Source organism: Calonectris borealis, chromosome 7 (genome assembly GCF_964195595.1).
Source record: "Calonectris borealis chromosome 7, bCalBor7.hap1.2, whole genome shotgun sequence".
In the NCBI taxonomy this organism is placed as follows: Eukaryota; Metazoa; Chordata; class Aves; order Procellariiformes; family Procellariidae; genus Calonectris; species Calonectris borealis.
In genome coordinates this window covers 26,664,108-26,689,434 of record NC_134318.1, presented here as the reverse complement: position 1 = coordinate 26,689,434, position 25,327 = coordinate 26,664,108, and the positions used below count along the sequence as shown (strand labels likewise).

The 25,327-nt window shown below is 36.2% G+C and overlaps 1 protein-coding gene across 1 annotated transcript; it reads left to right on the top strand.

Moving 5' to 3' along the window:
* The first annotated feature begins 139 nt into the window (after positions 1-139).
* Positions 140-23,561, top strand: LOC142084280 (uncharacterized). The gene is made up of 12 exons (XM_075154758.1): positions 140-256; positions 1,180-1,256; positions 10,514-10,589; positions 14,268-14,399; positions 15,251-15,374; positions 17,814-17,874; positions 17,978-18,024; positions 18,469-18,544; positions 19,476-19,577; positions 20,112-21,035; positions 21,878-21,988; positions 23,170-23,561. The coding sequence occupies exons 2-12, from the start codon at positions 1,228-1,230 to the stop codon at positions 23,480-23,482; spliced, it is 1,995 nt and encodes a 664-aa protein (XP_075010859.1). The 5' UTR covers positions 140-256; positions 1,180-1,227; the 3' UTR covers positions 23,483-23,561.
* The last annotated feature ends 1,766 nt before the right edge of the window (positions 23,562-25,327 follow it).

Genomic DNA, 25,327 nt, shown 5'->3' with positions numbered 1-25,327 from the left:
TGCCGCGCACGCGCAGGGGCACACCTCCCCGCCCTATTGGCCGGCAGCTCACTGCACACTTAGGAGCGGCTCCCCGGTTCACCGGGTGCCAGCTGCCGCGCACGCGCTCTCGGCGCTCCCCGGCCCGGCTCCAGAGGAGCAGGCGCAATCCCCCCCTCCCGGCAAGCTGGCCGGCTGCCGCGCAGGCGCAGTCGAGACCCTTTCGGGAACGTTCTGTCTCGCAACAACCTTCCTCTGCGAGGGAAATCCTGTCAGGGTACGGGCCGCCCGCAGCTCCGGTCCTCCCCGCCCCGCCTCGCCGGCGCCCGGGCCTTTCCCTGTTGCCGACTCCTGCTGCAGCCCGCGCCCTCCTCCGCACAGCCCACCCCTTTTCCAACAGCCGACTGCCCGACCCCCCGCAGTCGGGCCGCGACCTCCCCCCCCCCGCCCGCCCCGGTCTCTTTTTCTTTTTTCCTTCCCCGAGCTCAGCTGCCTTCCGCTGAGAGAGCGCCCCGAGCCGGCCTCTGAGGCGGTCCTGCCCGGGGTCCCTGCGTTCGCGGGGACATGCGGCTTTGAGGAGGGAGCCTCACGCCAGCCTCAAGCGTCTTCTCTGGAGCGGCGGACATGGGCCCTCCGCGGAGGGGGGGAGCTCCCCTCGCCCCGCTCCTCCCTGCCCTGGTCCCACTGAGATCGGCGGGCGCTGACGGTGCCCAGGATCTAGCGGGATCGGACCCGTCAAGGTTAGAGTGGGGCAGGTGATGGTCCTTCCCTTGCTGAGGTGCCGGCCTCGCCTCTTGCAGCTGCCCGGAGTTTCTTCTCGTTGAGACAAGAGTTCTAGCTGTGGGAGCACAAGGGCAGAACAGACTGCTCCAAGCCACAGGAGAGGGACGGAAGGGACTGCCAGCAAGATCTTCATCCCTGCAGCGCTGCTGCTAGAGTTAGAGAGAAACCTGCTGCCTCTCCTCTCTCTTTCTTTTGATCTGGGGAGGAGAGGTGAGTTGTTGTCCTTCCCTCTTGTCGTACTGTAGCAGTGGAGAAAATAGGCTAGCTTGCAAGCTGCAGAACTTGTTCAGGATGGCTTCAAGCCCCAGCTGACTGCTTGGTTTATTTTACTTGAGAGTCAGCCCTGTGAAAAGGCCCACTGATGGAGGAAGAGACTAGCACCGTGTTAACCGCGCGGTTCTCTCTCCTTTGCTGCAGTGCCCACTTTCACCGCTGTCTCCTGCTCTGCCTGCTCCTGCTTTCAGCATGGTAAAGAAGAATACTATCCCCGATGGGTAAGTATCCCTCACACTAAGCAAGAGGCAGGAGCGGGCACAGTCCTGCCCACAGAGAAGGGGCGCTGACTGCCCCAGGCGCTTTCTTGACACAAGCATCTTCACCAGCTACAGCCAGGTAAGGTAGGTATCTTCTCCAAGACAGGAACAACACAGCCCTTCATCCCCCGGGTGAGTATAATGCTCCAACCTGTCTGTGAACACTTCTCCTTCATCAGCCAAACACAGTCCCTTCTTCCTAACCTTCTTACCCCCAGGTGTATACTTACTGGGGAAATGGGAGAGTAGTCCATCCTTCTGACTACTCAGATGTTTGCTACCAGGAGTCGGGGAATAGCTGATAAGATGGGAGCAGGTGGTTGCATGCATGTGATCAAGGAATATTTTCATGGCTTCAGGTCCAGAAACATTCTGCATTTTTGTTTTTAACAAGAGGACAACAAAAATGTTTTATTGGCAAAAATAATAATAAAAAAACCCAAATGCACTATACAGGCTTTCTTATGACTTGATTGGGAGTGCATATGGAGACCGTAGTATGATCTCATTTAAAACAGATATAGTTCTATTCTCCAGCTCTACTGAAAAAAAAAAAAAAACCAGAAAAAAGAGGAAGTCCAAGTTTAAAAGTTTAGCCCATGTGTTACTGCTGACATCAGTACAAACTTCTTGGATAGGAGGGTGTGCTGAGATACAAAGGCACACTGTAATGGGACAGTAACTTGCACTTTATATATTGTGTGAGGAAAAGTTAACATTATCCTGGTTTTAGGGGAAGTGTTAAATAAGTATTAAGAAAATTCTTAGGAGAAGCAATAAAATACAAAAAACTTGATCTCCTGCAGAATATGTTGGCTTAAAAGCAATAAATAGAAACAAAAGAACAAAGTTTTAAAAAATAACTTCAAGAAACTTTGACTTTTTTTCATAGCTGACAAATTTAGGGATTAAAATTAGAATAAAATTTAAGAAAAGCTATTTAAGCATGTCTTTCTCTGAAAGTTTCTATGAAATTTCAGGTAAAAGTTGGACAAAATTGAGCTAAAGTGGGTTAGGTTTGCAAGCAGTAATACAGAAACCGTGGAAGAATAACTGTCCTCCTTGTTTCTCCATACTTGGAAATTATTACTAAAACTTTGAGAATCGGGTGCTCATTTCTCCCTTCTTTTTCCCCCTGGCATTTGAACTGGAGCAGCTTGCAGGCTACATGCATTTCTTCTCTTATGTATGGAAGAAGCACTGCACTGTACTTCTGGCTTCTATGATTGGAAACTAATACCTGTGTGTCTTTCAAGGAGAGAAACATCTACTGTGGAGTAATTGGTTATAAAGTTAGTGTTACCATCTGACAAAGCTCATGAAACTGAAGTGCTTTCAGCTTCTCCAGATACTTACTTTTTGATACTGTTAACAAATCAGGCTAGACATCCACAGTATTGGGTTTTTGGCAGTAAAGGAGTTTAAGGAATTGTCAGTCTCCCAATCTCATGCAGCAGTATATTGATGTCATCTTTGTGCTAGCACAGCACATTGTAGTTCTTCACTGTGAATTAGTTTAGTACACCAGGAAAAAAAAGCAGTCAACCCTGGAAGAGGACTTAAGGAAATCTAATTTTAGCGTAGGTGATCCTGCACATGCAATTTGGCCCCAGAAATAGTTGTTGGCAGAAGTGAGATTGTGGTACACTATAGCATAAGGGCCAGTCTAGACGAAAGTATACTATGGGAGTACAACCTCAATCATATCACAGTATTGTAATAGCAATAAATCTAACAGTAACTGTTTTTAATGATACTGCAGGAGAAACACTGTAGTAGATAAACACAAGAAAGTCACACTACATACAGACGTTTTCTAAGATTGTCTTTCTGTTACTGCCTCAGTTCTTTATACAGTTCTTAACAGTTTTAATCCAAATTCCATTATGCTAATTAAAGCAATACAATAAACTTGAGGTTTCAGTTAAGTTATAAGTAGCTAGAAATAGTGCAACTAAACACAAAATGATGATTATTTTTTTAACTGGTCAGCTAATTACTATGACCTTGCACAATACCGTGTCTGCAGTATAATTAAAGTTGCCTTGATGTAAGGGTTGTGCTATAGCACTGCACGACCTTGCTAGATATCAGCACTTTGAGTGTACTCAGCACCTGAAGTAATATTAAAGTGGTATTAATTGCCAGTGTTGCCTGTGGATCTGCGCTGTCAGACTTGTACCTTGTTCTTCTTGGCGCGCTCTTGTTCTTGTGTCCCTGTCACTCAGCCCTAGGCCTGAATGTTTGATCTGATGCTATTTGCACAGTCTTTGCTCCAACAGTGAGAGGAAGAGGTGGACTGGAAGTAAGACTTCCTGTATTCCTTCAGAGCAAAAAGCATTTCTCCCTTTTCCCAATAATATCTTGGAGCAGAGCAAAGGTGTACAGGGTCCATTGCAGTCTCAATCCTAGAAATTGGTGCTGGAGAAGTAATTTTTTAATGAAGTGAGACATCAATATAAGAGAGGGATTCAAGTGTTCCCTTGCACTGCAGTTTCCACCATGTAGTCATGTTCTGGTTCTTCACTGTGTCTGAAATGCTATTGTCCTTCAATAGTTGCATACTGTAATATTTTAGTGGAGAACCAGCCAGTAAAAGGAGTTCAAGTTACATAATAGAGAGTCATAAAATACTATGATGTTTTTACAGATTTATACATGTTTGTGCATAGGCATTCAAAAGCCTACTGTGGGTATAATTTCATAAACTCAGGTTTAGTTCTGAAGAGCATCTGCAGACATACCACCTTCTTGCTTGTTTCCCTTAAATATGTATAAAAAAATACCAGGAGTGGGATCTCTTTATTATAAGGACAAAGCCGAATTATTTCTTCCTAAGCACCATAAACATACTTGTTTAACTGAATTGTTTCTGTGCAGACTTAAAAGCATAAGCATTTTCATTTAGACAGGAATGTTGAAGTCTATGGCATAACTGATTGTGCATGTTCAAGGGTGGATGGGAGAGAAGGGTTACCATAAGGTGAGAGTTTATTTGTAAAGTAAAAGTGCTTCATACCATCAGGCATAGAACATTTGCATTTAAAAATGTGGGATGGAGAAAAATTACTTCTTATAATACCTGAGTAACGATAACACTGCTATAAGACTTGAAGGCCCATATTTTGTGTTACAATACACCACAACAAGTACAAAGCTATGCAATTACTTACTGACATGATAAGGAAACTTTTCTCCCATGCTTTACATCCACACTGGTTTTTTACAAGCTATGACTTATTTGTATCCCACTTGCAGGGGTTAACGAAAGCAAAGTGAGAAATCTATGTAGTAACAGATGATTAAGAGCTATATTCCCTCCCTTTCACTTTGAACCTGTTCAGTGTGTGTTCTGTCTTGACAGTGTGTCATGGTCTTTGTAGGGCTATCTTTTCTTCAACAGAATAGTACTGAATCTGGTGTCCGTGGAGGTATGGAAGCCACTTGGAAAATAAAGCTGTGTGTATATTATGCAGTACCAGTAACTAGAAAAAGGAGAAGAGGTTCCAAGTAGTATTTTCTAAATGATCTTGCTACAGCTGACAGTATTTCAGACTTGAGTTTCCCTAGAGTTACAATAACTATCCTTTTTGAGTGTTTTGGAATTCACTTTCCCAGGTAAGTTCTAAACTTGTAACTGCTTCATAATCATAGATGTTAATGAGGGGCTCCAGAATTGTAGAAACCCTTGAATTGTTAAGCATAGCTTCAAATACTGCTCTCTGAACTTACTTCTCTACCCACTGTAGCTTTTGAGTAATGTCTACCTATTTACACTGTTTTACTAACACTGATTTTTAACTATTAGATTAAAATAATTCTGAATTGATGCCTTGAGTTCAGTACTAGTTTCTCTTACTCTGGAATACTGGAACACGTTACTGCTGAACTGAATGTTACACATGGAAATGTAAGATAAGAGACCTTACTTCCTTTTACACTTAAGGTTTTTTTTTCTGTCAAAAATACCATAATTACTCTGTAGAGGTATTATAGTATAGAGATTTTAGTCTTTTTTTTTTTTTTTAGCGTATGCTAATGTAAACATCAGTTTCATAGGCTATCTAAAGTGGGTTTAGGCTTCAGAAAAGACCAACGAGTTCTAACTGCTTTGCCATAAAGAACTTGTAGGGTATCTCTTGACAGTTTGCTGTGCTCAATATTTTTATATAACTCTGTCACTTTCTGGATCTGACAAACTAAAGACATGAAACTTTCAAATTATTTCCAATTCAGTGTTTCCATCGTATTGTACCTATGAATTATTTAGTAGCTTTCTTGTCTAGCTTGCCATTAAAAACGTACGTAATATCTTTATATGAAACGTAATATTTTTCTTTAAAAAAAATTACAGAAGAACATAAATAGTAAGGTATCCATCTGTTTAAATGATTGAGCATGAATTACATACAGCAGCATATTTTATCGGCTTCAGTTAAAACTTTTAGTAGAGCCAGGTGTGGAACACACAGTTTTCTCATATTTTAGTTTAACATTTCTGTTAAGGAGATATAGTAGCTTTAATTTCCAGTATAATTTTCAAGTTTTAGAATTGATTCATAGTAAGATTTACTTTAACAACTACGAATTATGCTCATATAAAATGAATAAAGTTTTCTTAACTAGATTTCAAAATTGTGTTGAATAATTACAGATATTACTGATATTTACAATCTGTGCTTTTTTGCAGTTCATTGATATGTAGTTTCGTATGTTTAAAAACTTACATAAACATCTTTGATATCACTTTTTTTTTTAATAGCAAGATTTATGCAAAATATAGCTATTATAATGTTCTTTGCTTGGATTATTATCTTGGTATTCAACATACCTTTGAGCTTAACTAAAGAGGCTTCAGGATGAATACTAAATTTTGCCTTACTCAAATTTACTGTAAGCTTACCTTTATTATGGGCATTTCTATAATGTCTTCTGTCATCCCACTTGAAGCTGGAGGCTGCTTCTGTTGATGATCCTCAGTTGATTGGTCTTGGAGCTGATTTTTTTTTAAAAGTGTGTTTCTAAGTTTGTTCCTGTTTGTTTTTTTCTTTTGTCCTCGAACAGAGGCCGTTTCACTGGTTGCTGCTGTTACAAAGCATATTGCTGCTAGGTTCTTGGGTTAATCTAGATCACATACCTTGTAAACTTTTACTAGGATGCATCAAGCTAGCTTCTTCTGTGTTGTTTTACTGAATATCTCTGAATTTTTTAGATTAAATAAAAAGACAATAAAACATGCTTGCTTTTCATTTAAGTTAAATTGGATAAGCAGAGTAATATATTCTCATATAAACTAGACTTAGAAACCTCTAACAGATTAGCTGAGTAGAGTCTGTAGTATCAATAACAATTGTATTTACTTATTTAACTGGAAGCCATTCAAGCATCACAGAAATTTCAAAGGGAAAGGAGAATGATTTTTTAGCTTGATTTTAACATTTTTTTCTCAACCAAGAAGTGATTCTTTTGTTTAGAACAGCAAGCAGAATTCTGCTTGTGTTTTAAGATAATCGATGTTAGTTAGGGAGTGATTAAACAAAACATGATAGGGAAGTGGGAACTGCAAAAGCTAAATAGTTAAATAATTGGTTAATTTATATGTTTTGTTGACTTCCAGGACTTGATCTGCATATAGTCCATGGATTGTTTGCCTGTTTGAAAACTTAGAAAAATAAAGCTGCAATTGAAAATATATCATGTGTGCGCAATATGTCACTTTTTATTTAAGTGCTGTTCTCTCTTAAGTACTTCATTTCAATCTGCTGGTTTTAATTTGAGATAATTTTTAGTTCCGCAGCAGTATGCTGAAATTTCCTTTTCAAATATCATTTTAAAGATCATGTGGAAGACATACCCTTTATATTTTCTGATGAAGAGTGCCTTCTGCTCATTTTCTACCATAGAGCTGTCAGCAGCTTTTGAATTCCTTGCTGATTTTGCAGATTTTTTTCTGGGAGGATTTAAATGGCTTTGATCATTTCTTATTGGCTCATAATTGCTCGTATTTATGATAATCATGGTAGATTTCCACTCATAGTTTTCCAAGAGAAAGCAGGTTAAAAAAGATCTGAATTTCTAATTTATGGCATCTTTTAAATTGTCTTACTACATAAGATAATTGGTCTCTTGTGGTTGGGATTTTTTTACTTCTGCCTTCCTTCAGAATGTTTCTAAACATGTATATGTGAATATGGCTGGCTATCAAATTAAATCCTATTTTTGTAAAGCATTTTGTACATTTTATTGGTAGAGGTAGCACCAAAGAGTAATTGAACTAGGTTGAAGAAAAAATACTGTATTCTTGTTTGGTTTATTTCTATGGCAGCATTTGCGGCACTAGTTTCTATATCTCTAGGTACAGCCCATTTTTTCTATTTGGAAGTTTAAGAGCAAAAGCAGGAAGAGTATTTCCTTGTTTTAAATAAAGACATGTAATTTCCAGAGTTATTAAAATTAGCAAGAGGCAGAAGCTGGTATTAAACCTGACTTTGTCATTAATTTTAACAGTAGTTGAGATTAAATATACATCTAAATACGGTTCACAGCATTTTGTACCTTTCTAAGATGAAGTGAATGAGATAAAATTAAACTATGCACAGGGCGGATTTCACAGTTTTTCTGTAGGTTTTGTTTCCTTTTTTTTTAACTGACCACTTCTTGCAACTAAGATATTTCATTATGTTGTGGGTTTTGTTAACTTCGGTAATATTTTCAGTCCATTTACACTGTTTATGATCTTAATTGATTCATATACAATTTATCTATCTTAAACTTGGATAAACGGAACATAGTCTCAGATTTTTGTTTTCGTTTTTTACAACTGGTGTACAACTACCAGACTCCAAAGTTTACAAGCCTGAAAATTCACTTGGGAAGACTTCTCAAGTTAGAACACTTTTCTTCCGTAATACATGATATGTAATTTTTTGAGCAATGCTTTTCAAACTACGGTGATTGAGAATGTGCTCTTTTTTTCCCTCTATGCAACTATTGTAAGCTAAGGGAATACATGAAGTAGGAGACTGTTTTTATTCCCTCGTTGCAATTATGAGGTACAAAGTTCCTGCAATAATTTAGAATTTAGTAAAAGGTTTTACTGCAAACACCTCTTGGTGATTTAATCTCTAGCTTGCCCTTATACCTTCTCACCTTGTATCTGTCTTCTAAGTAACAGCTGTTTGCAACAGCCTTCCTAATGATGAGTTGTTATTATTACTCTTTTGTAATTTCATTTGTTATCCATTAAACTAAGCATCTGTACGTCTACATTATGAGCTTCAATCTGTTCTTCAGCTCATGATGAAGACGGAAAAAGATAAGTTAGTGCTAAAGACATTGATGTAGTAGATTGTTACCTGATTTGTTAGTATCAATTATGCTTCCGGTCACCATGCTATAAGTGTTTCCTTTGTAACTTTCAAGCATCTATGAGTGGTAATACTATGACAAGTATAATTATGGATATTTCATTGAGAGTTTTGCCAGGCAACATGTAGTTTTTGATATGGTCCCATATGGGAATAGTGACAAAGCAAAATACTCAGTGGTTAGAATATTTTAAAATAGAGTATTCAGTTTATTTCGTAAATGATGTGGTTTTATGGAAATCAGAAAGGAATCTAGAAGCTGTTGGATGCTCTCTTTAAAGGGAGAGATTAATTTAAATATTAATTCAGAAAATTGTAAGTGAATGGGCACCAGTGTTAAAGAATCTTATGAAAATGTTTTGTATTTTAATAGTTGAGGTACAAGCTGAAAATGCAAAAAGGCTATGTAGATTATAAGTCATCCAGCTGCATCTTGAGGTCATAGAGATAATCTGTCCTCACAGGAGGAGAAAAGAAGAAATAAAAGTGCTAAATTTAGTAAGTTACTTCTTTGAAGGTAAAATCGATCTGCTGACTAACTTGTGTTCCTCTTCAGATAAAGCTTTTCATACTTTCTAAAAAAATGAAATCTCTGAAATGTGATACATCAAGAATTTTTTCAGTACAATGTAGAATTTGTGAATAGCAGTTCTTTGTGTTTTTGGAATTACTAGTATTTTGAGTGTTGTAACAAATCTTCATATTAGTAGGTGATTTTTGCTAGGTTTTGGTGTGATGGAATAGTCTCTGTATTTTTCAAAGTACCAAGAGAAAGTGCAGTCAAGAATGTTTCTTTGAAAAAGTAGCATATTACAAAGTAAACACATTTACAAAATCTAGAAGCTTTGTATTTTTAATAGTAAACTTTGCATTTCATTGTCAATTAAATGATTGATGCGAGCATATGACAACTTTTTTTTCCACCAACTATAATATAAGAATACTTTTTTACCTGTTGAACCATACCCATCTGCTTTGCTTTATATGGTGCTACTTGTTTGTAAATGCTGTCCTACCATTTTGAGGGGAAGAAGGAGGAAGGAAAGAGACTGTTTTCAAATGTCCTGACGATACGTTGAAACCACTTCATGGAATAATTGCAGATTTGGGGACATAATTCTACTGTATGATAAGAGCAATCATGCACATTATCTCTAGGAAGTATTTTCTTTATGGTAGTGCTCTATGGAGAATAAAGATTCATTTTATTATGGCTCCTGACTTTAGACTTGCAAACAATAAAAATTTTGATGCAAATATATAATAACAAATTTTTATAGTTATTCTAAAAAGATCTTAGTTTCTTGGTGAAACAGGCAGGTTACTAATGGAAGATGGATTTTTAAAAATATTTTAGTTACCTATCAGGATTTAATTGGTCATTTTTTCAAACCTGTGCACATCCATTACAATTATGTGGTCAAGGAATTTTAGGAACTATTGGATCCTGCTGTTTGGAAATCTAAATCTTAATATATTACACTAGTAGCTGCATGGCCCACCATAGAAGAAAAGATAACCATCATATCTTTCTGCTTGGAGAAGTTTGAAATAACTATTATATTCAAACTGTATCAAGTATGGCACCAGATTTGCCCGATATTTGTAAGATACTTCACATAATTTGAAATAACTTCACATAATTTGAAATAACTTCACATAATTTGAAATAACTGTTATTATAATTTTAAAGGAGCATAATTTTTATGTGCTTTGTTTTAACAAAGTCTTAATCCTAAGAGGAATTCCCCCCCCCCCCCCCCCCCCGAAGTTTTACATGAAGCTGCGGGTGTCTTCTGTTGAATCATGTCATTTGAAAATATTTTAAAATAAATATTTGTTTCATTACAGATGGCGGAGTTTGACACCAGTTGGACAGCCTATACCAGGAACTAGATTTATTGCATTCAAAGTACCTTTAAAAGGGGTATGTATAAAAAGTAACTACAGATTGGCTCTATTAGATACAGTGCAAAAGTAATGAAGAATAGCATGAATATTCATGCAAACTTCAGGAAAGTTTTATGAAAGAATAATTTATACAGATGTAGCCCTTCCAGTCATCTACTAGTGGCTTTTTTACATAATATTCTGTATTTTTCTCTTTCTTTTAAAATTTGTATTTGGTATTACTCTTTTTATTTATCTTTTAAAAATCATAAAAGCTCTAACCAATCAGCACAATTCATTTAATCACTATTAAGTGGTTTAAATTCATTATCTTATTTAACATCTTTTCATGACTGTTGTAAGAAAATCATACGGAAGGGGTTATGATATGAATAACAATCTAGGCAGTGTAAGCCAAAATATAATTTTATGGAAATCAAGCACTCATTAAAGGATACCAGCTACTGCAGTACTTTTAAAATTACAGATTCAGATTACCAATTTCATAAGCAAATAGCTTCAGTGATCTGGAGGAATGCAGTATATTTAAAAAATAAGTCTTCATAAATTTCTTTTACTAATGTGTTAGTACTTCCTTTAGATTCTTACTAACATGGACTGCCATCTTAATCTATTAAATCACTGCGTCAGATATTTTAATTCTTTGTGACAGTACAAAATGTGGAGGCTGTCTTTTTTAGACTCTTCAGTTCTTCGGTGGATTGAGGCGTAGGGCAAATTAGGGCAAATAGGGCAAATTTGCCCTTTTATATAAATTAACACAAGTGCTGTGTAAATTAACTCTTACAAGTCCTTGGTTCAGATACACAGGAAATAAAAGATTCTAACCTCTTTTAAAGTTCAGTGGCTAGACATGACCTTAGCAGTTAAGAGTAAATATTCTATCTAAGTTGTAATCTACAGATTACGCTCTAGTACTCGCATACAAAAAATTTGGTTCTTTGTGTATATTTGTGCCCATTACATTTTCAGTCACCATTCAGTTCACTTTTATCAGCAATGACTGAAGTGGAGTGCTTGCAGGGTTGCTTCCTGCAGCTGCTTTTACAGCTTTAGTATGATGGTTTGGTTCCTTTGACACCAAGGATCTCATACTTGACATTGGTTATGTTCTCCATGGTACTGATGGATAGTACAATAGCCATGTGTCTTTCTACCAAAGACGGCCAGTGGACAGATCTAGCAGTGAATATAAAATTCAGTAGATTTATAATTAGCTTCTTTGCTATTCAGGTATTTGAGAGAGGATTTTTTGCATCATCAGCTCCTGTAATTCTGCTTGATCCGGCACCAGTTTTTTGCATAGATGCACTATTCTAGGCAGGATTTGTCCAGTGTGTATATTTCCAGTTCCCTGTCCCTGTCACTCCAGATTTCAGAGGAAGATACTTCATTGCTAACATTACTCTTCCCCTGTAACTCCTGTGATAGTCTAGAAGGAGCTCCACCAGAGATCATAAAAAGGGCAGACATTCTCGGAGAACCTTTATAGCAATATATCACAAGTAGGCACTCTACTTCAGTGTGTTGCTCACTTTGAGTCCTACTGATCTCACTGGGGCACAGATCCCTCTTCTGTGAAGCTGTCTTTGAACTTGGCCAGATGGAAAGTCTGGTACCCAAGATAGCAAAATCTGTAACATTTCTGTCCCTTTAGTTTGTTCAGTCTCAACTGTGCAAGATACAGAAATGACAAGTCTGCCAGAAACTGTGTGCTTGAAGGTCATGGAGTTTGTGGCAGAATACACATAAAATGCATAACTGGCTAAACTGTGATGTCTTTGCAAAGAAGGTGGAGGTCAGTAAATCTGTCTGGAAACGCTGAAGGCCTGATTGGTCATAGTCTTGTCAGAAGTCCTATTATTAAGTGGAACAGACCTCTTAAATATGCAGCAGTTTCCTTCTTTGCTACCTATTAGGAAATTGACGATTGGTGATTTCACCCAAAGGGAGAAAGCATATTTTCAGTATTTCAAGACTCAAGGGTTATTGTTTTAGCAGAAGATGTGCTGCTAGTAAAAGCTTTAAGGTCATGGGTTTACCTGGAAGGATTTTTTGTCCTTCCAGATCATCACTGTAATGCTAACATTGTAGTATAGTAAGGACTGGGCGAGTTCTTTCCCATGCCATAGAAAGATTTTAGAATTGATACAGATTTCTCACAATCTCAGAGCCCAATTAAACACCTAAATACTCAGCAGGAGTTTTTCAGAAAATTCCAAATAGTCTTTCAAAACATAGTCTTTCAAAACATAGTCTTTCATAATACATTTAACTGTTTATTCAATCAAGCAATATGTTTAGAGATATCTTATTTTTGTAAATTGTATTCCACCTGAGTTTGTGTGGCTTCACATAGTAAAAGAGAAAATTCTTTAATGATCTACCATAGACCTTTTACAGATTCACTGTTGTCACCTTGAAGTTAGTAAGTTCAGTTTCAGATTTTACTAAAAGTCACTGCTGAATAGTGGTGAGATCACTGACTCTTGTTCGTTTTGTTTGAACCTCAACAATCTCCACTGTTTTTTCAGCAGTGCACCAGTATCTGAAATACATAGGACTGAATACTTCTATATGCTTTCTGCCCTATTCTTTTTAGCTCAAGCTTCCTAATCACATATCAGCTTTGATAGGACTGTCCTGCTGTTTATTCTTTAATTTGGTTTCCTGTCTCTGTTTCCAGACTCGAGATAAGTGCTTGCTAGCATCCTAGATTATAATCCGTACAGTCAAAAGAAGGAATGGTTAGTTACCCTATAGCATCTGTGGTTCTAAGAGGTATGTGGTCTGTGGCTGCCTTCCTTTCCATTAGTTCTGAGTCCAGTCTGCTTGAATTTCTTGTTGACAAAGGAACTGAGAGGTGGTTGAGGCTGCTGCATCTTTTGCCACTGTATTTATTGGTTGTGGCTGAGCCTGTGTCAAAAGGCTCTCACAATGGACAAGCGCATTATTCAGAGAAAATCCAGTCTTGCGTATATGAGGCATTTTCATACCTAGAGTGAAGAACACATTTCAAAAAACACAGCTCCAATAGGGTGAGTAAACATTTTTCCCACTGTTTCTGTCAAATGAAATTAATTATTCATTACCCACCAACATGCAGCTTGCTTAGTCAACGTATTTTAGTCTTATTTAATATTTCCTAGTGCTAAATGACATGCAAGTACACTCTGCCAAGAGATGAAGCAGGGATAAAAATGTCTGCACAACATTTGTGGAGAGAAAGTTAAAACCTTTAGAAGAAATGAACTCTTGTATCACAACTTCTAATGTTTTATGTGAAATACACTGTTAATTTTGTGTTATTGTGCAGGACAAAGTATGTTTGGGAGAAAGGGGATTGTGGTGTTTCACTTTTTTCTGATGTTTAGTTACTTAAATATCAGTATATACATGCTGCATTTTGCAGGATTTTTGTGTCTATCAAATTAGTGCCTATTTTAATAATGTTTGTTAACGTACGAGTGGAAGTTCTCACACATTTTCTTGCATTTTCATCAGAATAGGAATACACAACAAATTCTTGCTTTCTCTTTATTTATCCGTATAATACATGGACATGGTTCTGATACTGTAAATATTCCCTTTTGAATACTGATGTTTCCTAGTCCTAATTAAAACAGCTGAATATTACAAATGTCATGTTATTAGAACTTAAAAAGAAAATCTTTCTTTTCCATTTTCCTTGTAGGCAATTAACCAGAGGCTTACCCCAACCCAGAAATTTACGCCAAAAGACTTAATTGCGGCAATGAAAGCCTTAAATGTGGAGCTTGGATTAATTATTGATTTAACATATACTACACGATACTATGAAGTTAAGGTAATATAAGCGTAATAACAAAATAAATTAGTTACTGCAACCTTTCTTTTAAAGTATTTACGCATTTGCTTACCTTGAATTGGAATAAACAAGTGAGCCATCTAGACTTATTTGGTGTCTACAATAGAAACTAAATGCTTTATCACAGAGGAAATAACCCCTTCTCCCAGCTAGTTGCATTTGTGGCTTATTTGTATTATGGTAACTCAGAGTAATGGATACAGACTTCAGTGCCAGGCACCGCAGAAAAGATAAGGCTTACAGTCTGTGCCCTGAAGACATTCTCATTTATTCCTAGGGTCTTTTTTTACTGATCTTCAGTGGAATTCACTAAGAAAGTGTACATTTTTGAACTACTTTATTAATTTCAAATTTTTTACCAGTGTGGTGCAAACAATTGTGATTAATCAGCCTCCTATTGAAAAGGAGAATAAATAGCAATGTGATAACTGAATGTTAGTCTTTGAATGTACATGGGCTATAAGCATTAAGGGGATGAATATGTGAGTGTATATATATGATTGTGGGTGGGAGGAACAAATACTGCTAACGTAAAATGGGTTAGAATGGAATTACAAGAATCTGGTCTCTTTAGTTAATGTGCTGCCTTATTAGCAGGGATAAATAAGTCTTCTGTAGAAACTGTTTGAGATCAGGTCTTTAAAGTGGAAATGTAAATGGTAGTTTCTGAGAGTGTATCTCTATAGAATTGTGTCAAAATTGTTTTCAGTTTCTACTCGGGATTTGAACTACTGTTTTACATTGGCATTATGTTAGATACTGCTTAAGCTTTTTCACTGATGCAAGACTTCAATAATTTTTACCTTTTTTTTTTTTCTTTTTGTTGCTAGGATTTACCTAAAAGTGTGCAGTATAAGAAACTTTATACTGTTGGACTTGAAGTCCCCGATAATGCTACTATCCTACAGTTCAAAAAATGGGTCAGAAAATTCCTATGGGAAAATGCGGGAAATGGTAAATATCAGCATCTTATGCTGTAAAAAAACAAAAATTTTATTTCAGTGCTAACTGTATAATTTTTTAATTTCAATAGATATTTAAGACACAAGGGATCTTAGACTTTCCACTTTACTATCACAATAAGATACATTATGTGAAGCACTACATATCTTTTTTGCACTCGAAACATGTCTTTTTCAAAAATGGCTAGTAACTTAAATGTCCTTCCTAATAGTATTATAGCTATATTTGCGTTATGTGTCAAACAACTGCAACAAGGCTTTCATGTGTCTGACCCAAGTTGTCTACCATTGGCTTAGTGTTGTAGCTGCCAGCCCTTTATGGATGTTCTACATAGCACAGGGTTTCTCTGATGGCACTAGGCACTGATACGTGTGAGCAACTTAAGTCCGTTTAGTCTGACATAGTAGTTTTTTGATTTATGAGACCATTATTGCCCTCATATCTTAGCAATTCTTAAAAATCATATTACAGACACAGTGTCAATGTTTCCGCAGTGTGGATCTGCTGCTGTTTTAGTGTTTATGCAATAGTACAGTTCTTGCTGAGATGGTATAAGGTGCTTTTTGCAAAAATAAATTTGCCACAGCCTGTTGGCAGCTTTTACCTTCTCACTTTTTTTGCTAGTGATTCTTTGTAGGCAGATTTTAACTGTTTGTCTATCCAATATTGGAGGTTCATTCCTTCAAGCTTTTTCATGCTATTTGCTGTGGTTACTTTGGCATTTTCTGTGAGAAAGTAGAGATATTAATTGCCCGAGTGCTTACAGTTTTTGCTGCAGAGCATAACCATGGTTTTGCTGTGGATGGTCAACTCTGTTTTGTGAAAGAGCTCTGACCTAAATCTCAGGTATGAAAGCCTGAATTAGAAGTGCTGGGAAAATTAAAAGGTGTAAGAGGTAGCCTTTGTCATTGCTTAGGAAGTTAGTGTGTAAGTTCTTCCTTTGCTCTTTTTCGGCTTAGGGAAATTACTTGGAAATTATTAGTTTTCTTCCGGTTTTGATCTAGTGATTTTTCGTGTGACAAAGAATAGTCTATATTTGAATCTAATTATTTCTGATTCTCAGAATTGAGAGAATCAATTCCTAATTTGTTACTGGATAAAGACCTGCAGTTCCAGCTAGTAAGACCACTTTGGCAGGGTTTATGTAACTTCAGAGTTAGGAGAACTTTCATTTTTATATTAACTTAGTCGTCGTAACTTGCCCTTTGTTTTAGATTATCCCTAAAATTTCTCAGGATTGTTCTTACGTAAAATTTTTGAGAAGTTGGGTTTTTTTAGTGTCTGAATTGTTAGGACACCAACTTATAATAAACTTATATGGCAATGTGACTGTCTTGTTCTGTGGCAAACAGTTATATTTTATCTCATTCAAAAATTTATCAAAGGCCCATTTCAAAGACCGTCTGTCAGTACTTTGTCTCTGCCACAACTTTGTTCTTCTGATGGTTAAAGTTTTTTGTCTAAAATCTAGCCTAAAACTCAATCAGTTAATATACATTTATTCTTATGCCAACTTTGCCCTTAAGTATTGTTGTTCTCCATGCCCATTATTATATTCAGTATCTCAAATTTGGTTTTACAGACTAAACAAGACAAGCTTCCTAGGTCCCTTCTCATAAAGTTTTTTTTGTGATCATCATATTTCTAAACATATTTCAATTTTTTTTTCATTAAATATGGATAATTAGAATTGTATGGAATAGTCTGGATGAGGTTTTATCAGTGCCTTGCATGACCATATTAGTGTTTCCCTGTTTCTGTTGGAAATACCTGATTTGAAACACCCTAATAGCAGTAAGTTATTCTGCTTTTTAGCCTTCAGCTGATTAGTATAACCTTTCCAAAAAATACAAGATTTCTTTAGAGATTACCGGTTCCCATTAGAGTGCTTCTTTTCTCCATGCATGAACCTAAATTCCTCATTTCTATGGTTCATCCCAGTGATGATCCAAATTTTTAGTCCAGTTAAATGAACTCTTCTAGTAATGTATTTGATACTCCTGGACACTAGAGTTACTATGTTTATTTTCTCCTTTTTGTAAGTTTTACAAGAATCTGTAAGTTAAGTTCCTCAATTTTACATATGCTTGTTTAGATTTGCTTTCAAAACCATATTATATTCTTTTTTTCCTGTTACTGCAGTGCTGGCTGAGGCCAGCCGCTCTACCTGTCATCACTCCTCTTTCTTTTTTCCTACGTTTTGCAGAGTTAATCTCAGTCTTCACAGGTTTGGAAGTAGTGAGCTAACTGCTACTACAGATCCAGCATGAAGAGGACAAAGTCTGGATGTATCTGTACTTTTACAGGCGTGACAGTATAATTTTGTAAATAGCAAGCATTATTTATCACTACTTTGCTAGAAAAGTACAGCTTTTTTTTTTTTTGTCTTGCACTAATTTTTTAGTAATTTCATTTTCTCCTTTTTGATAGAGAAACTCATTGGCGTTCACTGTACTAATGGAATTAATAGAACTGGCTACCTTATATGTAGGTAAGGGTTGTATAAAACTAGAAATCATTGTTCACAAAAGATAGTGTCCTTATATTAATCTGTAATCCCTTTGGGACAATAATCTAATCATATTTTTCTTCAGATATCTTATAGATGTTGAAGGCTGGGATCCAGAGGCAGCCATCCAAGGTATTTATACGGTTTGTACTAAGGCACATGTTGGGTTGTAGTTCACGATTACTACAATTGTATTCACAAATGCTACAATTCTATTTTAGTATCCTTAGAGTTATTTCATGTGCTGGCTTCCACAGAAGATTTTCTCTGACTGTTGATTCTATTCCAGGCAAGCCTTGAGCATTAGGAAATTGACAGCATAGTAGGAGTATGTTTCAGCTGCTTAAAATCTTTTTTTTTCCTTTGGCTTTGAAGGGTTTTCAGTCATAGGTTGCTACCACTACTAGTTTCAGTTGTTTAAAAATATGCTGCAATATTGCCAGCTTGCTGAAGTGTTTAATATGAAGTTAGAATTGTTTCAAATTCAGCATCTCATGGTGAACAGAAACTTGCCTTTCACATTTTTGTGGCTCAATTTGAGCACATTTCATTAGACTTGTATCTTTTTTTCTTTAGCTTTTGGTGATGCTAGAGGTCATCGCATGGATGGTCTTGTGTATCTCACAGATCTCAGAACACAACCAATGAGAAGGTAAACAGAAGTTTTTAGTTGTATGGTTAAGAGTTTCCAGTATGTCTACTGGTATTTTGAAAAGTTCACTTCCAGTCATAAGCCAACATTAAACATTTAATATGCAACTAGATAAATATTTTAAGACTTCTGATATGAATAACATGAAGTGCAGTGTACTTCCTTGGTTCATCTTCTGAATTTATACGGTTCAAAAAATTTTTTTAATCTGACATCTACTATTGAGCATTGGTGTGGTTTTATCGTACTATGACAAGTGTATTGAGCCTGTATTCTCATTATAAGGTGAAAGGAACCACTGCAAAGATTTCTTTATAAGCTCTATGATCTGCCTGCTGTTGTTGGCATGGTAGAACCAGATACTTTAAAAAAAAGTACAACAGTTTTAGGAATGAAGAAGTATGGGAAAGTGGAAGATTGTTCTCAACTCCTCTGTTCATAGTAGTTTTATCCCTGGTGTGTAAGAATTTTACGCTTATCATATTCACCTAAGAATAGCTAACCGTTATATCTTCCTAAGTTATTTGTGCCAATGATATCTTGTAGCAGTAAATTGATTTTAAAATAATACCTGATTGATTTGCGTCTTTTTAGTTTATTTGAATGCCCTTTTTTTTACTGATATCGTTGTTTTATAGTCTCTGCATGATTAACTTAGTCCTGTGACAGATTTTTGCATCGGTATGGTGCTTGTCTCACCTCCTTTAGGATGTTGTTCCAAGTTTACAAAGTTTAGGTATTCTTTTTGCTTTTCCTGCAGCCCTTCCCCAAATAAATTTACAAGATTAAAATTTGCCAAGTTACAAATGTCTGTAAATTTAACTTAACATACAAAAATTTCTGTCATTCTAAACTGAATGGAGGTTTTTTTCTCTCTCAATGGTATGTTTTAAAAAAGGAAGTTTATGTGAGATGTTTTTATTCTTCTCAGTAACCTTGGAATGGATGTATGGGATTCAGATGAAGATATTATTCCCCCAGCACATGCAATGGAAGGACCTGTAGAGCGGTTCCCAAATGAAGATTTTCAGGGGTAATAGCCTGAAACATGGAATTAAAAGCCAAAAAACCCACACCGTGGCAAAGTTAATTGTTTCTTGTTGAAAACACTATAGATACTCTAATTTAAAAGAGATTTTATGTATATAGCCCTCTCATGCAAAATATATTTACAGAATTTGATGAAACAGTGAAAAGATAAGGGAAGGAAAGGGAATGTGTGCTATTAGAAGTCCGTAAGTAATTAGTTCACTTGGAAGAATTTAGAGTTTTACTTTGCCTGTCCTCCTTTATTATTCTACAGTAATCTGCAATTATTTTTCATTAATTTGGAATCACTGGTTTTGCCTGTTTAACAAGCACTATAGAATTACAATTGAATGTTTGTCACAGCTTCTACTATGACACTGAAAGTTTTATAATCTTACTTACGGTTTGGATTCTTAGTAGCTTTGATACCTATATATTTGCAATGTCTTTCATATTAATGCTTAGTTAAAAAAATTGGTTTTCATTAATGACTTGTAGCACTTGTGATGTTCTATTTAAGACAAAAACTTCTTTACAGGTCTGGGAAAAGATTAAGAATTTATGATGACCACTCTCACAATAATTTGCAAGGACAGATACAGCTGAGAGATTTTGATTTCATTAATAAGGGACCTGGACAAAGACGAAGACCATTTCATGACCATCAGACTCAGGATGATTTAAGAGCACCAAAGCAGATGAGAAATTGGGACTACAACGGGGGACCAGGACAGAGGCGAAGACTCTTTCCTGATCACCAGTTTTATGACGATTATGAAGAAGACATGGAGCTGAAGGACCTAGACTTTAGTAACAAGGGATCTGGACAAAGGTTGAGACCTTTTCATGGACACCAGTTTCATGATGATTTACAGGCAGAGAGACAATCGAGGGACATTGAATTTAACAGAGGCCGTGGACAAAGGCAGAGATCTTTTCCTGAGCATCCATCTCAGAGTGATTTGCAGGAAGACAGGCAGTCAAAGGATTATGATTTTAGTAGCAGGGGCCGAGGCCAGAGACGAAGACCGTTCCATGACCACCAATCTCATGATGAATTTCAGACTCAGATACAGTTGAAAGAGTTAGAGTGTGTCAACAAAGGTCCTGGCCAAAGACTGAGATCTTTCCATGACTATCAGTCACATGATGACTTACAGCCACAGATGCAATTGGGAGATTTTGAATTTGTTAATAGGGGTCGTGGGCAAAGGTTGAGACCTTTCAATGATCACCAGCCTCGCAATGACTTACAAACAGAGATGCAACTAAAAGATTATGATAATAAAGGTCCTGGACAAAGGCGTAGACCTTTTCATGACCATCAGCCTTATGATGACTTACAGGAACAGACTCAGTTAAAGGATTTTGATTATGTCAATAAAGGACATGGACAAAGGCCAAGACCTTTTCATGATCATCGAGGTCACGATGATTTGCCACACGAATGGTGTTCAGACAGGTAAAGCATCCTTGAGCTGTAAGACCAGAATTAGAGAATAGAAGTGTAAACCTCAGCACTTTAAATTAAATTTCAAATTAATTAATTTTTTAAAAATAAATTAATTTTAAATCAATTAATCATCCTTTTAAAATCATATATAAATGATCAGTTAATTAACTCTTTTTATTTTGACTTAGGGAAGAGTTTGATTGTAAGCTGGAATGTTGCAGCTTTGAATGCCAATGTTCCTAAATTAGAAGGTTGTGCTTCTTTAAATTAAAGCTTATGTGTTTCCTTTACCTTTTCAGAGTCATCTTGAAAGAAGACTCTTTGTCCCACTTTGTTTTGTCTAGAAACTTATATTTAAAAAGCAATCCTCCAGACAGAAGATGATATGAAATTTTATTTATGCCCTCAGCCAGAGATAAACAGTAATGCTACAAGGAAGTTTGATTTGCATTTGTTTATTCCACGAGTTAATAATTTGTTAGAAATCCCTTTGCTTCTGAATTTGCATCATATTCTCCCAAATACATATCACTTATTAGTAAACCTATTGGATTCTGGCATAATATTTCAAAATATTTTTAATATTTCAGAACGTATTTTCAGTTATTTGTTGGGCTAGTAAAGTTCAATTTAATCTCTTCCATTGTACAGCTAAAACAGAGAATATTATATCATTACAATGAAGCGTACCATTTTGAGGTGTTAATACAATTGAGAGTTTCTATTAAACTTTTAAGTAAATTTTAATTAAAAGTAAAAATATTTTTATCTCATTTGATAAACGCATATTTTTCAAAAGCTTTCAGCCATTTGTACTCTTCTTAACATGCAATTCTTTTGGTTATTTGCAGAAGTCAATCTTTTTCTTCCCATGAAAATGTACCAGACCCTCATTTCTCCTCATCTCCTTCACTTCACAGAGATTATGGGTCTGATAATGATGACTTTCACAGAAGTTATAGGTAAGTATCAGATTTCATACATTGTTTTCTGACTTACCTTTATACTGTTACTCCCCCAGTTTGCCAGCTAAAAAAAAAAAAAAAAATTAACTGCACAGTGTAAAAATTGATGTTAATATTTTTGCTTAAATGCAGTTTAAACCATTGAATCTGAACACCGAGCAAAGAATGTGACTGATTTGTCGTCTGTCTACATTGAGTTTGAGTGTGATTATGAAATGATTTGAGAATCCCTGACATAAGTCATTGACATGACAAGCGCAGTTCAAGCTAACGTACTACAAAATACGAAAAGCTATTGTCAGTAAGCAAAAAAGCAAAACACAGATGCTATATTTAACTCTTAACTGCTGTCTACAACAAGCTAATGAAGTTTACGGTGACGGATGGTCAGACACTGAAACAGGTTGCCCAGAGCAGCTATGAAATCCCCATCCTTTGAGATACTTGGAACTCAGCTGGACATGGCCATGCACAAACTCATGTAATTAGACCTACTTTGAGCCGGTGGCCCTAGGTACTTCTAGAGATCCTTTCCAGTCTAAATTAATCTATGGTTCAGTGAGGGAGAAGATTTTAAAATTACAAAAATTGTTCTGAATTGGCTTTATACACCACTTATTTTACAAAGTAAGGAAGGTACTTGAGAATAAAGAGAATCCAAAACAAAAAGTATATATATCGTATATGCATTTTTAGATCCTTCCTTATGTATTTTGTGGGAGAGTGATTCTTCTATTGCAGAAGAATTAATAATTAAAATATTTGGAGATATAAATCCAAAGTATATTATTGCCGATTGAGACTATGTACTAGAGAACTACTATTATATATTATTCACAAAAATGAAAACATGGGCTTAGGAACAAAAATGGCCCCTAGGTAAAGAAACCCTCAGTAAACAGGGAATTTTAATTAGAAACAGCACTTGAAACAAAACATCTTCTAGTAGAATTACATACTATAAAGAGCTGTAATTTTAATCACTAGAACTGAAAAATTAATATAAAGTTTGCAAGATCCAGTAGAGAGGATTTTAATTTTAGGGGGTAAAAACAAGAATGAGGGTCTGAATTGTTCTTTCAAGGTTACACAAGTTTAATTTCTAATGGTGGTCACCAACAATAAATCAACTGTGTTATTTCTAAGGATTTCACTGTTCGTGTTTGTTCTTCTTACAGTAATCGACCAAATTGCCCTGAAGACAATAGGAGAATTCATCCCTCGGATGAATTTAATAGAGGGAAAAACAGATTTGCACCATATTCTTCACGAACAATGCATGCATCTTCATCTGTACACCAAGAAGATAGTTCAATAGACGATGAAAGAAAACCTTTTCAAGGTGAAAATACCAGAGAGATGGAACAAAGTAAAAGATTACCAGTTGTAACAGTTGATTACAATTATGGTCTGCCATTAGATTATGGACCTGAAGAGGAAGAGAGAACACATTATGATTTACCTCCAAGAGACCGCTACAACTGGAACTGAATAAAAAGGACAATGTTTGTTCAGCTTAGACTTACTTTTACCCATTTTACTTCGTATGTGGACCAATTTTTTTTTTTTTTTTTAAATGAATTAGGAAGATGCAAATTTCAGTAGTGGAGAACTGGTCTCTATTGTAAGATTAGCTTCTACTGATGTTTGGTTCTTTAAATTTATTAGGGTGTATTTGTTAAGTGTAGTTGGAGACAAGGTCTCAGTACACATGGAATTAAAGTAGTCCTTCCTCTTAGTGAAATTGGAACCCTGTACCTTAAAAAAAACAACTTTCTGAGTGATTGTAGTTTTGTCTTTTGTTTTACATTTCTTTAAAATGTATGTAATTCCCGGATGCAAAAGTCATAATAAACTACTGCACTATCAGGTAGATTAGCATTGAGATTATAGAAAAAATACTATGAAACGAGTGAAGCAAAGTTATGTCCACTTCATCCTTTAATTTGAAAATAGAAGTTTTAATTATCGCTAACAGTCTCTGCAGCACTGCAGTTTAATTCCAGATTTTCTGTACCATCAACTGAACTGACCTAGTTGCACTCTTTTTCATAGCCGAATTTTTCCCAGATTGCTAAGAATACGGAAAAACTCCATGATTTTGAATACTCTAAATGTCAAACTTGCTTTTCAGTAATCTGAATATCCCATCCTGATTGTGTATTTTTTCCTGATCCCATAGGTTATATATGTTTCAGAATAGCCCAGTGCAGGTAAATTTCACAATTTTCCCAGCCACACATCCAAATGAGGTAGCTCATGTATCATCAGCTTACCTGTCTCAATTGGCCAAGATCACCAGTGTCTATATAGTTACACCTCCCTGTTTGTCAGTCATATCTGTCTTACTCTCCAGTTCTATTTTCTACTAGTTTCTTTCTACAGCACAGCAGAGTAATGTAATCAGAATAGAAGACTACCCTCTTCAGGTAAGTTACCTTTAAGAGTATTGGACGGTCTCCTCTGAATTGCCACTTCAGGGGTCTCAAGAAGGTAGTGCGACAAACGGTAACTAGATTCCGGCAGCTGCACAGTAGCACCAACAGCTCCTACTGTGGATAAACAAATCTTAGTTCATAGGATGGAAAATAGTATTAATGTAATACTTGGGTAAATTAAAAAAATGTACATTTTTCATTATTATTAAATTTTCATAAATAAGGATTCTGTGGATATAAATTCAAACTGCAAATGCTTCATTGCCTTTGCAACTGGTAGAACAACTTTGGCTTTGTTCCTTGTACAAAGTAAATAGTTTTCTCGTGTTCACAGCAGCTAGTCAATTGTATTTCCCATTAAATCTCTGATTGTGAGCCTCATTCATGTGGTCTCGGGAACGAAGCTCTCTCTATATAAACTGGTTGTGGAGCACTAAATGTTAAGAAAAGGCATTTGTTCCTTCACTTGCCTTTTTTTTTTTAATGAGGGGTAAGCTGAGAGCTGGGAATCTTTATCTAGGCTTCTTTATTTGGAAGCGAGGAAGATCTGCAACTTGGGCTACTATATTGCCGGATTCTTTAAAAAAACATCATCATCAAAACTCTTCCTGGTATTCTGCAGCAGGGAGCCAAGAATTAGTGACTGGTATTACAAGCATTTGGGTTTTTTTTTTTTAATACGATGTATGCGGTATTCATAAAGTGAATAAAGAGCAAACATTGTCCTTCATATTTTTGTCTTTGAGTTTGAATTACGTTTTTTAGGATTGAAGTGACCCTACAGTCAATCCTTCGCTACTTCAGACTGGGGGTGCTAGGACTCCCTGGACACATGAAAAGCTGGTGCACTGGAAAGCTCAGTGCAAAGAGAAACGTGGCGTAAGGCCTTAGGATCAGC